We start from the raw sequence: 14,533 nt of genomic DNA on the forward strand, positions 1-14,533 counted from the left end.
CCTCTGTGAACTACGAAAAAGAGGCTGGACTCCTTCGAGAACAATAAGAGAAACTCTTTGGGAAATCCAATCCATTCTCAATTTGACAATAAACTCTATTTTTTATGCTTCAAAAGAAGAGTTTGATAAATAAAAGTGTTTTTGTTGCAAAAGTTTTCATTGTTTCTTCTTTCACGTGTGATCAAATCAAATTGTTTCAATATTTTGGTATTATTGATGTATGCTACATTGATTTCTTCTGTATATATATATTTTATAGTTTTCAACAAAATTTACTATTACTAATATAATGCTGAATATTGGAATAAAAATTACTCAATGAATCCATCTAATCCAAGCTAATACTCTACTGGTTTTCACCTTATCACCAGCACGTGCATATCCCTACTTTTTAAATTTTTGTTTTAATTTCTCTTAACCTATGTGTTATTTGTATTATTGTACTTTTGACACTATATTTAAAAAAAATGTAAACACGAATCACTAGTTTTGGTATTGAAATGATAATTTAGAATTTATCTTTTTTTTCCTACTAAATATTATTCACAAAAAAAGAAATATTTTGAAAGGACTCAACTGTGAGATATTATATGGAAAATTAACATACTAGTCCAGTCAATATGGTTTGGAAAAGGACGAAAATTGAAAGTCGATTGAACGTTAATTGATTTAGATTGATAACTATATTTTTAGAGATAACAGATTTCAGTAAGCATTTGTGACCATATGTCATATTGTGCTTTTTAGTTTACAAAAAAATGGCTTTTATTTCATTGAATATCTTGAAAACAATGCATCGGAGGTCGAAACATGATGCGTATAATTTTCAGAGCTTTTCATGAGCAAAAAATGAGACCAGTCTCAACTCTCTGTGACTAATGGTTCTCGAGATATGGTATTTAATTGTTTATATGAAAAGTACCACGATTTTTAAACAATTGATTGTAGTTCATCAACAAATAAACTTTTTGAAGTTTTTTTTTGATTGGAAGCTACATTTATGCCAAATGTATAAAACAACTTGACATTAATTGAGTGTTATCGCTGCAAATCTCCAATTTTTGAAGTGTTTTAATTTAAAACACTTAAAGTGATTACTTCTTAAGATAACGAAAAAACATGTATTATGAAAAATTCTATTCAATTTGTACTTTTTAAAAGTATATTGAGTGAACTGTACGATAATAAATCCAACCATTTTATGTTCATCAGTATACATTGTAGAATTAGAAATTTTTCTTATCAATTTACTTTAATTTCAAATAAAATCTTACTTAATATTAGACTAATACTTTGAAAACATTAAAGGATCGATTAAGAGAGAAATAAATGTTTGTTGACAATACCATAAGTTATTGATATACGTTTAATTATTTCAAATGATTAATTTAGTAAAAATAACTGTAATAACTAACGAGGATAAGTTCAAACAATGTCATAAATTTTCAGAAATAAAAAGAGCACAATAAAGTCTTTAAAATTATAATTAGACAAGTAAATGAAATAAATTGAGCCCGATTTAATTGGAAATTTACATAAAATGAAATAAAAAAATAGTTACTAAGTTGGCGTGAGAAATTTCTAAAGCGACTCTTCCTTCTGTCTTGATTGAAACAGACTTGTTTGAATCAGCGATGATGCCGCGACTTCGATTTAGGACGCCATGAAAAAAAAAGGGGAACGCTCGAGGGAGTCATCGTGCCTGCACGTCTTGCTAGCTGTCGGCGTGTATACATCGACCAAGCCAAGACTTTGTACGCGTCCTCACGTACAACTTGTTCGATCCTTTCTGCGAAACGCGAGTCTCGTTGACTGACATAGAGAAACCAGAAAGACAACGACAGTATATGTTCTATTCGTTGCGCGTGCAGGTGAAACTGCATTTGTGTAACTCTTTGTACCACGCACACTGTCATCATATTCTCGACCGTACCTTTTCAAGGGTACTCTTATGTCGTAGGTTTATAGATAGACGTAAGACAGGTACTGGTAACGCTTAGCTCTTCAACATCAATAGAGTATTAGCTATGTGTGTTGACGCCTGACTTCACGACGCGACAATTTTTTACTTTTCTCGCAACGTCAACAATCTCGTTAAAAGCTCCAGAGAAAAGTGGTACTTGATCATTTACTTAATCAATTTTTCTGTTAATTCGTTTAACTGAATCATCAATTGTATTGTCAGCAGTTGACCTCAACTTTTTTTCCAGCCATTACTAAGTAACTTGAGAAAGGTGATAATCCATTCATTTTAATCTGTCAAATATAACAATATATTAAATTCAACTCATTAAAGTTGCATTCATCTTTTACTTTGGTAATGTGGTGTCATATCCTGAGGGATAAAAAATTTTAAAATACATGTATGAGTATGCAGAAAAAAGGATTTTTATTCATGCAGATGCCGTAATTATTGATTTAATAAAAGTTATGGGGATTTTTAATCAAGAAATTGTCCATTTACTATCATCAAGAATTTAAATAATGACTTCTAGATGTAAAGATTTTGATGTTTAATTAAAAGTCTGGTGATTATGTATCGACATGAGAATGTGATAACGTAATGAATTCAGTTGCTAATGAAAAATTTATCGTTTTCGATAGGAATACATTACATGAATTATTTAAATTATTATTTAAAGAGTAAAAAATCATATTTTTATTAGATTTAAGTTATTAAATCGATAAATGATTTGGGTAGAATAATTTTCTTCAAGTGTTTGTTTTGTATGACATTCCAAAATCTCTGACGAATGATGTCAAGTTTCAAAATTAATGAATACTTTTTTCATTTACACCATTGTCAAATTTCTTTAAAATTATGTACAGTTATTTGAAAGGATATTTTTTTCGATCATTCTAAAAAATACTTATTTAAAAATATATTGAATAATTTATTCCATTGTTGCTTTTCATTTGATTTATTGAAAAATAACAACATTATAATAAAATAAACATCTCGAAAATTTTTTGTCATGATACAAAAATTAACTTAATTAATAAGAAAGAAAAAAAAATGATAAAATCTTTCAGAAGCTGTCATTCAATTCAAAGTTAACTGTATTTGGGTTGATTTATAAAAAACCATCAATCAAGTTAATTTTTTTTTAAATCGGCAACAAAAAAAGAATCTACAATGATCCTTTAAGAAGATATACTCAGTGTCAGAAGATCGGATGTAAAAATAACGAATACGATTCAACCAAACATTTATTTGTGGAGAATTCATTACATTGACCGATGAATAACGATCAAAGCTAGAAGGTCGGAGTTGCTTCGGCTGCAAAGGGTCCAAGGCCGACAATCTTTCTACGTTCAGGTCTCGGGAATTCAGAGATACTGCATATACATATAGTATCAAAATAAAATAAAGGAAGAAGAAATAGAACTATATAATACCGAGAGAGGTAAGCAAGGGTTTACCTGCATGGAACGAGGGTCGTGGCATTCCGATTTGCTCAAGCATCTTCATGGGTCTCTTTTAATCTGACGGAGAGCCACTGGGACTCTTGTGTATCGGAGTCGTGGTATACACGAGGAGAAAGACGAAAAGCCAAAAAGAGGTTTGGTATGCGGCTCGCGGAGCAAGTTCACACACGTTTGAAATAGAGAGAGACAGATGGTGAATGAGCAGAAAGCAAGAGAGAAGTCATTGCCTAAACCGTGGCGACATATCTCTTTTATTTACATATACCATTGTACACATGTGTGATTGCTTGATGCACATGCATTCACTTACACAAAATACTTGGTAAATGGACAAGAGGATACTCATCTTTGCATATAATGTGTGTACAAACTTGTCACGTGCACTCAAGCGCGCGCTATCGTGGGCGTTCTTTGCGCTCTTCTTCTTCTTCTTCATTTTGTTGATGTTCTTCCTTTAAAGTTTTTTTTTATCCTTCTTATACCTGTTTGATGTTTATATGCTTTTATCCTGTTTCATTATTTCCTTCTCATGTACAAATCTTACCAGCACGATTTGGCTGAGATGCAGTTAAGGTATACACCTGTTGGAGCATGAGTCACTTGTTCCCCTGCAGGTTCTCAGAAGTCTGAGAGAGATGAGGTGAATAAAAACTAAAAAATACAACACGAGTTGGTTTTGACACCTCTTATTCTTCTCATGCTTGCTCTTTCTTTTCCTCATTTAAACGATCTGTGTTAATTATCTTTTATCTTAAATAAATTATCTTATTCATGAGGTGTATTTTTGATGGTTGTCTTGATGTTAGGAATCATTGATTTGTGGATAAACGTAAATAGAATTTCAGTTATACTAAGCAATATATGTAATGGAGCCACGTGGTGAACTCTGTGATGTCGTATCATTGATAGAGGCGCCCACATTGGATACGCAACCCGTAGCAAACAATCACTTAAATACAGTTGGAGATAGTGACGACATACTCTATTTCGTACGTGGAGAAATTCTAATTATTCTGGATTCATCATTTCCCTTCACCTGAATATTTTTTTTATAGAAATTCCTATCATTTTACTGTAATACTAGAGTAATGATTCAACCATTATTAATTTGCAATCATTGAAAAAATTGCTATTAGATGTTAGATACCTGGAAAGCATATATTAGTGATTAACTCGGCAATGTTGCATTCATAATAGTTTTATAGAAATTGATAGTTATTTGTATTTATAGTCGTTGGAATACTATTTCACTTAAAGTTAACAGGTAAAAAATATTTCTTCTAAATTACTGTTAGATGCTCAAGTATTTTAGAAAACTTCTTTCATATCCTGTCAATAAATAACTTAAATTTTTTTACTCTTTCGCATGCTTTTTCTCAAATTTATGGTATGACTAGTCAAAATCTTTTCTGCTTTGTCATCAAAGATGCAGTCGTTTTATGCCCTTACTCCTAGTTAACTTTTGTTTCTTAACCAACCCTTTAAAATAACTTTTACTCAAACAATGAAGCGGATTAGATCAAACTTTCGAACTTTCAAAGGCTACCACTTTAAAGTTTTGAACTGGTACCAACTAAAAGTGCTAGCAAGTCTATCAACGTTCATCTTCAAGTAAATTATTAATATTGAAACAAATAGATTTATAATTTTTAATCAATTAAAGAAATATTGAAAATAAATGATATATAACAATTGATGTTTATCTTTAAAGTATTTATTTTATAGAAAAAACAGTATTAAGAATAGATGACTGATTATGATACGTGAGTCAATAAATGATTCATATTTTCCTTTCCCTAGATCGAATCTATCATACAAAATTTATCTACATGAAATCCATCAATTTTACATTGATGAATTTGTGTCTATATGACGTAATTGTATCCAAGATTTGTGTTCTTAATGGCAATGATTTACTTTGAATAATATGCACTGCGGAAGAGTTTACATCAAGTGATGAAAGAGAATAAGTTAAGAGGCGTTTGCATGTAGACATTTGGGTGGCTTGAGAGCAAGACGAGAAAGAAAATGATCGGTGAAACGACGTGAATCTACGAACAATGGATCCAGCAATAAAGTGTAGGTGTACATATAGCAGTACATATGAGAGACTGGATGAAGATTGTGCAAAACTTTGCATCCTCTCACCTCGTGCATTCCCTCGATTCTCAAGATGGCTCCAAAGGAAGCACGACGTCTCCTTAGGCTCCATGGATCGAGCAGTTGCCGAGGTGAGATTGAGTTAAGCAGAAGGTATATCGAATTCACGAAGAGAACGGCTTGATACACACTACTCTGTTCCATCGTGATTTGGCATGCTTTTCACCGTTGTAATTCTGGCATCTGACGAATGTTCAGGCTTCCCGTGGGAGCCGGATCGTTAATGAAAAATATCAAAAAACAGAATCTTATAAATCTCAAAGTATTTGGGATCGAACTTTTTTTAGTTTTAGAATACTTTTTCAATCAGCTCTGATTACCTGTGATAAGAAGAAAAGGTGATATTTCAATAAACCAAACATTTGAGCAATTATTTTTGTTTTTATGACAGTTTTTTTAAATATGCTTTTACTTGATGGCTGATTAAATAGACAAATAAATTAATTGAAGAATAAATAAAACTAGCAAAAGCTGCTTTCTCTGATAGAAACAAATATTAGCTCATTTCTGGTTACATTTTAGATAGATGTATGTAACCTTGATGATATTTTGGTTCAGAAAAGAACCAATCTTTGTTTCTGCTAGAGTTGTCAAAGAAAAAATATTAGAGTCATTTATTTTCAAATTACCCTTATGTCATAGTTTAATCCAATGATTATGAATTAAATTCTGACATGTAACTGATTAGTTTGTAGTTGTTTTTGTTTGATGTGTAATCTATTTTAATTCATGTTGAATTCAGAAAAACTTAAAAAGTAATGAAACAGCAATTTAATAAGACAAATATTCAGACGAAATAATGGCATTATTGGTAGGCAAATGGAATGATACAGGAAATAGAGTCAAATAGTGCATGATTAAGCAGTGATTATATCCGGGAAAGTTAAAGCGAAAGGAACTTCTGCAAATGATGGAAGTAGACCGCGTGTGAGTGTTAGATGTATTCGTATCTTTTTTGGAGAGAGATAGATAACCAAACTTCCGGTTAGATTTATCACTTGAGAGAGAGAGAGAGAGAGAGAGAGTGGAGAAGTTAAGAGCACCGTGTCTGTTGGCCACGTTTATTTTTCGTACTTGAATTTTGTTTTCAATAACACTTAGCTGGATAATCATGGTCATAACTAAATTGGCCTCGAAAAATGCTAAATAGAAGCGAGGTTGGTGTATGAGCAAAGAGAGAAAAAATATAATGGTAAACAACTTTTGAAGAGTACCTGAATGATTAATTGAAGGGATTGTGATACTTGTATTCGAAATACTTGAAGCAGAACAGAGAGATTTAGATTGATTGGAGTAGTGGTAAATAAAATAAAAAATTACATCAAAGACCCTTACCCTTTTGCTTCTCTGCCTCTTGATAATGATGAAGACAGAGGCAGGATGAAGCCTCTTATATATGTTCACGAGTAAGTTATGAAATATATATAAACAGCATCGAGGAGCTACTCCAAACAATCTTATGTGTACTTCATCACTTAATGGATTCGTTTATTTCATACACTAAAACAACTATTTGAGCCGGACTGCGTTCCTTTATTTTTAATTATTAGGTATTACGAGAACAAGAACAAGTATCCCTATTGGTAGAAAGTGGATTTGTATAGTCTTAAGATGCTAGTTCTTTTGTAGCAAAAAATTTAATGAATAGGCTAAAATGAATATTGTTATTGGACGCTAAAATAATTTAATCATAATGAAATTATTTTTCCGGTTTATGAACTCATACTTTTTATTCAATATTTTCGAAATTTCTTTTCTCATATACGATATTATATAACTTTTGTTCAGCAGAGAATGCACTTAACAAATATAATTTATAATTTTACCAGCGATGAGGTATTTTGGAGTAGAGAGCGATGATGCTCGAGCGTTCGGAACGCCAGTAAATCGCCACACGCGTAACTCAACTAACAAGCGTGTAATCGTTCGAGTGGAAATTATGGGTCCTATTTTCTTCTTCGATGTTAAAATATCTAAGATGGTTTTTTTATGTTCAACTGACTGGAAGTTTTTGTAATAAAAATGCCGTTTTTATAATGAATCATTTATGAAGTAGGTCTTTTAAATAAATTGTTTTAATATTCGTCGAAAAAAACCTCGGAATTTCGGTAAACTTACCGTCCATCTGAATGTGAAGTGGAGCTGAAGAGTGACGGGCTCGATAAGGGTAAATGTATTTTGTCCGAGCACCTGACTAGATATGTTGCCAAAGCTACATGAGCCAATGGCAGTGACATTTGACTGATACTCCTTCAGACACAACCAAAAGGCAGTGGTGCAACTTTGGGAGCAAGGAGGGTAGTTACCCTTTGTCCCTGAGTTATTTCCTCCGCCGCAACAACGTCCATCAACCAGTGTGCCTCTGTTGTTCGTTAATGACAGTATCTGCACTTCAAAATACCCGCTACCGGTTGTCGCCTGTAAAATACACCATATCATTTAATTTATTTATAATTATTTCATTTAACGTGATTATAGAATTATATATTATAAATTTCATCATTTATATGTATATTACTCAGTCGTATTAAGATAAACTTTTCATACGATCCCACGTTTTCTAACTGTCAGACAAAACGACGTTTGACCGGTTAAGCAATTATGGAATAGAAAAAAAGCCACTTGATTAGCGACTCTCATAATGGTCTGCGGCTTTGGTCGTCTCATAGTGATGACAAAGAGTCACGTGATGATTTGGAGAGAGCAAATGAGGCTCTTGCATGTTATGTATATTTCCTCTTTAGTTTTATAGAGATATTTTTGCTTTTATATTATTCCTTTTGTGGTGGTGAGAACAGTGACATGAAATCGTTTTAATGTTGAGGACATTATATTAATTAGCTTTATTACAAATTGAAAATTTATGACTTCTAAAAATTAAAACCCACTTTTTAATTTCAAATACAATAGAAAATAAAGTTATTTAGGTAAATTATATTATTTATTTATTTTTAGAAAAATAAAACAAAATATAATTTTGTCCCCTTATTTAACTGAATATAATATTTGTAACAAAATAAATAAAACATTGATAACAACTAGAAATAAATCATTTATTTTGCTTACAAAAAATAAATCTGTAAGTTACACAAATTTAGGGTAAATGACGGTTAAATATTTGAACATGTTGGTGAATGAATTAAAATTTTCACTAAGCGATAAAAGAATAAAAGAAGAGAAACATACAGTATGAATTTCATCAACAGATTAAATGTATGATATTATGCAAGATTAATTTATTTCAATTTCTGTTAAAAATGTTTAATTTCAAAATAGACTTTCATGACATTTGAGAAATATTTTGGTTTAAAGTGCATTGTTCTTCAGACCTATCTACATGTGGTATTACAATCTCTTTTAAGATAAAAAATTCATATTTTTTGTTCTTCTCTAGAAGTAAATAAATAAACGAATGAAAATTATAGATGACATAATTTTTAAAATAAATGTAGAAAGCTACATGGATGTTCTGTCATGAAAAAACATTCATTTAAAGTAAATAACAGACTTTGGAAGTGAAGTTTATGCGATTTTCTATTTATAAATAAATGTGATGTGGTGAATTTTCGAGTTGTCCTGATTAAGTTTAAAGAAGTATGCATCTTCCGTTATTCGTTTACGCGCGAGTTCATATAGGCACATAGTCATTTATTGAATAGAAGAGTTTCAGCCATAAAATTGAGCTGAAATAGTGTTGAGTATAGCTTGAGTATTAAGTCGCGGTTTTCTCTATTCTGATATCGGCAACAGTACTCTGTGCATAATATAATATGTATGAACAATTCACATAGCCTACATAATTGCTAGCAGTTAAATTTACTATAGAGGAGAGTGTAAGATCGAAGGTAGAAAGCGCAGAGGATCGTCTGCTGGCCTTTGCTTTCCATGTCGGTGGCGAGGCATACACGAATAGCGGCTTCCTTCTATACTTATGCGTTCATATAGGTACTTGCTAACAGCGTGTTATATAAGGTGATGGGCGATATACCCTCGTTTAACGAACCAGTGACATTTCCCCGAGGCCGAGAGCTTACTCAAGTAATTGAAGCGACCGTGGGTATATCGACAGGATCGATGACGCACCGTAGTTTCCACGCTCATTACTATTAGATCTTTAAATAAATTATTTCATTATCTTATGAAATTTTAACCTTGTTTATTCTTCAATCATTTTTTTAAACTCATGAACACCATAAGGATTAGAAAGTATTGATTTAGGTCAAATTTTGCTCTGCAGAGAAAACTGATTTGCTCAGATTTCAAGAGATTTCTGCTTTTTGAGGTTTTAAATATTTCAAAAAGTAGTTTTTAATCTCTTTTAACAAAAAACAAAAACATTGGTATTTAATATTACAAATTGCCTCCTTAATAAAGTTACAATGTTTTAATGAACAATTAAAGATTAAAATTGAGATAGGTACGGGTAATAAGGTTTAGCTAAGAGAGATTTGAAGTAAAATAAAAATTATGTATCTGAATCAATAACTTTTAACGTAATTAAACCTCTAGATCGACGATTATAAAATATAAACAAAAAATAACAACTTCTGCCATTCGTCGATCATTATAAATTTTTTTTTGTTACTTAGGCCTTATTACTTGTACCTACTTTAGTTCGAAATCTCGTTTTTCAAAATAATATAACGATAATCTATATTAAATTAACAGATTCTTAATGAATTGAAACTCAAAGAAATTATTCAACTTCAAATGTGAAAAATCATTGAAAAAAATCAGTATGAAGATCTAAATTTAAAAAATTAACTCTATGTCAATTGGAAGTGCAGATTTAATTATAAGTCCTAAATTATTCAATTGAATTCAACGTTTTTAATTATTTGCAAAATTTAAAAATAAGTATATTTATATTTTCAAATATATTGTTAACTAAATGATAATTTTACATAAATTAATTCTTGGAATTATTATTCATTGTTACCATATTTATCAACATATAAAGTTATTATTTCTTGTTTATCCATTCACCATGTCATTGGCAAATAATGGAATATCTAAACTACTTAACGTGAGAAATGTTCAAAGTTGAATAATTAAAATGAATAGGAGTCAATATTATGATCAATTATACAATCGGATAAAATTATTTATTAAAACCTTGACGTTTATTATTTTCCTGAAGGCATAAAATATCAATCAATTAAATTAAAAAACGATCGGGTATCTATAGCAATTAATAATATAATGCTTTATTATGCTATTTGAAGATTTGAAATAAACATTATCATTTTAATAGGTAGATTATGACTGTTTCATAAAAAATGTCTTCATCTGAATAGTTTAGATACGATTACCTTTCTTTAATGTTTCATATCCAGTAAAGTTTTATAATTAAAAAATTTATATATACATAAGATAAGAGGAAAGCTTTTAATTGAATTTAATGGGTCTCCTGTCTGATATAACATCTGAGATTTTATTTATGAAATAAACCATCATATGACGGCGGCTGGTTTCAATAGAAATATTCCATCCTGATAGATGCAGCAACAGGAAGAAGATATTCATGTGGTTTTTCTTACTGTCTATCAAGCCAATAATGTTATACACTTCTAAGAGAAATTGTTAAGTATTAACTTTTATTATAAGACGGCATGTGTGATCTTTTACTTAATTCTTTTAAACCAACCATTAACTGGTTTTTGGAGAGTAATAAGACTAACAACTTGAGTAAAGTTTGTACGAGTGGTCAATGGGCTTTATACAAGGCAAATAGACAAGATGGAATGCTTCATCGCTGAGTAATCGAGTGTGTTAGCATTTTAGATATTCCATGGAGTTCAAAGTCGACGTGGACAAAATTATACCAAAATTGTTTTAAAGAGTATGGAAAGTTCGAGAACAGTGGTAAAAATGATATTTAATTTCAATTCGATGTTTATTATGTTAATTAAAAAGGATTTCGTGAGAGATTAATTTTATTGGAGATTAAAACTTAAAAGTAACACTTCTTCTTTAAAACTGGATTAGTAAAAATAACAACAAAACAGTGAATGTTTATTTGTTTATTTGTAGAAAATATAAACATGTTCTTACAGAGATCATGTAATTTTTTTTTTACTAAAACGCCGATCATTTTTGAAAATGTTATAAACTCTGATCATCAAAACCCACAGTATGTTTCAGGTTGAGCTCGAACCTTTGAATTTAGACTGACCCGAGTATAAATTTTTGTCACATTAGGGTCTTATCAGGCAGCGAATTCGTCATTAGAATTTTAATGGTCTTTAGACACGCCTAACGAAAAATTCTGATTGGAAAGAAAGATCCTAGAGTTGATTCCAAAATTTAAGTAACAGTCCAGTATCTTCAGAAGATACCTATTTGAATTCTATTCATACATGTCTAATTTTTTTGAAAATAAGTATGTTATTAAAATTTTATGAATATTTTACTACATTGGTGGGATTTCCTAGTTTTTTTTCCAATCTATTAGTTAAAGTCAATGTATTCAAACTTATATTTTAATGTAGAATTTTAATTAAGAAACTTGATTAATTTTTGAAATTAACTTCGTTTTTTTGCAAGAAAAAGATTACTCACATGTAATTTTTTAAAAAGTATTCAAAGATATGAAAATAAAAAGAAATGGAAGCAAATCAATAAAAGACATATCAAAGAAGATAGTTTGTCATGAAAAGGGACATCCAGTAAATAAAAATGAGGGACAAATACTTGATCGTTGAGCAATGAAATGTGTCAAAGTAAGTACAATGTAAATTGTTGATAGCGGCGTACATAGTCAGAATAAACGAAAAAAAGAGAAAATTAAAATACAGAAAAAATATAATGGGAGGTTGTTTGTCTTGGCAGAGTTTGCAGAGTCTCCTCACGTGCCAACGTCGAATTACGGAAGAATTGTCGTTGTTCAGGGAGAGACGAAAGACATGAAGGTAAAAAAAATAGAAGTCATGACTGCACGTCGAAACGATTCCAAATTCATGGATGTAATATGTATATATATACAACGAAAAAGCCAGTCGAGAACATGAAAAGAATTTTTACTGATTACTTGATGATTACAGTCTGAAAATAATGTCAGTAATCATAATTCATAAAATGTTTGATTTTATTGCAAATCAATGAATACCAAATAACATCAATGTGTTACTAGGTTTATTTATTACTACCTATTTTGTACCATGACGTGCTAGGGTAGCGTAAAGAATGCAATAATTTTATTTGCTTCGTAAAAGCTGTAAAAAATATACCGTCATAAAGCATCTATGCGTAGGTAAAGCCAAAGACGAGTGACTTTCTCACGCGAAGATGCATTTCAATTCGTTCCGGGCGCTTCGCCGATTGATTTCCGGATGAGGTGCATTCAGGAGACGTTTATGTGCGATTTATTCACGGATTGTGGCGCGAGCGAACATCCTGGAGCACCGTTGTTACGCGATATGATGTGACCGAGCGACCAGTTCTTCACAATCGCAAGAAGACGATGGTCAACATATATGTACAAACTCAAGAGACGCACCAACGACGGCGCCGCCATGTATAAAGCAAAGAAGAGGCTTTCCTTTCCGCATAGTCAATGTGCAGCGAGCCATACCTTTGCTCGTTCGCTTTTATATACGTGGAAGTTACCGTGGAGTTAATATGAATAATTTGTTGGAACGAAAAAAGACCAGCATAATTCTAAACAAGTCTACCATATCCTCCTTCTATTTTTTCTTACTCTCATCTTTGTCATATTTTTTTGAATGTTTTTACTGAAAATTGTCTTCTTACTTTTTTATGGAAGGTGTGAAGAATCATTATATGGCATTTAGTTTTGAAACCTATGATATACAATCTTTAATCTTGAATTTTGGCTGTTTAAATATTTTATTGGCTGATTAAGTTTTTTGTTTTCTATTTTTATAAATTCAAAATCTTCAGTCGATAAAAAATTCCATATTTAATACTGGAGTAGAATTTAATGGTACTTTAACGAATAAATGATAATATTTTTTTTTAAATTTAGTGTTAAAAGTTAAATACAATAATTATCTTTTTATTTTAGTAAAAATATCAGTGATTTAGGATTTACCATCTATTAAACTAATAATTTTTTTAATATATAACACTAAGAAAACTTTTTGGATAAAAATGTGACCAGTATTTAAATTAAATTATAACAAATTAAATTTTTCAACGATAACTATGGTAGGCCAAATTATACTATTACACTCTAAAAAAAAATAGTTTAGTCCCATAGTTGGATCTACCAGTTTTGTAACCAGTAATAATGAATCCAACTATGGGATTACAAAACTATTCATAGTAAAGGCGACTATATATTTCTCTCTGGATAGATAAGAAACTTTTTAGTCTGAATTATTTTAATATAATAATAATAATATAACATAATTTTAATATAAAAAATTAATTCATTTTTTACACATAAGTGCAAACAAAAAATTCTCTCAATAGATTGCTATTGCTTTGTTAATAAGTTTAATTTTTAGAATGTCACTGATGATTTCAAATTAATAAATAAGTATAGTTAAAATAAATGAATGAATTTATACGAGTTACTCTCCAAAACTAGTCACCTTAACTAGTAGACATCAACTATTCAGGAATTTTTGGTACCTTTTAATAAGATGACGACATGTAGTTTGTTTCTTAGTATAATCATGAAAAAATATGCAAATTGTATGTTTAGTTAAACAATATTTTTATATTTTTATCAAAAATATTGAACAAAAATCGTAATTTTTAAAAGTAATTTCTATTTCGTTTTTCTCAGTGTAAGAATTAGATGGATCATTCCTATTGTTAAAATTGAATCATGGTCTACTTTAAATAAATTTCAAATTATCTTCAATTATACTTTACCTGTAAAAAACACGAAATATATTCAATTAAAAATTTTACAAACTTTTTTTGTAACATCATTATCTGTGAATTCAACTTCGAAAATATTTTTTCAAATTCA

At 30.3% G+C, this 14,533-nt stretch overlaps 1 protein-coding gene across 1 annotated transcript in view; it reads right to left on the minus strand.

The window, feature by feature from the left end:
• The window catches only part of Ser (Serrate), a 40,399-nt gene that overhangs the window by 10,965 nt on the left and 14,901 nt on the right, over positions 1-14,533 (minus strand). The window contains exon 2 of the mRNA XM_035079919.1: positions 7,708-8,007. Within this exon, the coding sequence (XP_034935810.1) occupies positions 7,708-8,007 (300 nt within the window). The remainder of the gene's footprint in view (positions 1-7,707; positions 8,008-14,533) is intronic.

The sequence above is a fragment of the Chelonus insularis genome, unplaced genomic scaffold (assembly GCF_013357705.1).
Source record: "Chelonus insularis isolate UGA/USDA-ARS -01 unplaced genomic scaffold, ASM1335770v1 contig_260_pilon, whole genome shotgun sequence".
Taxonomy (NCBI): Eukaryota; Metazoa; Arthropoda; class Insecta; order Hymenoptera; family Braconidae; genus Chelonus; species Chelonus insularis.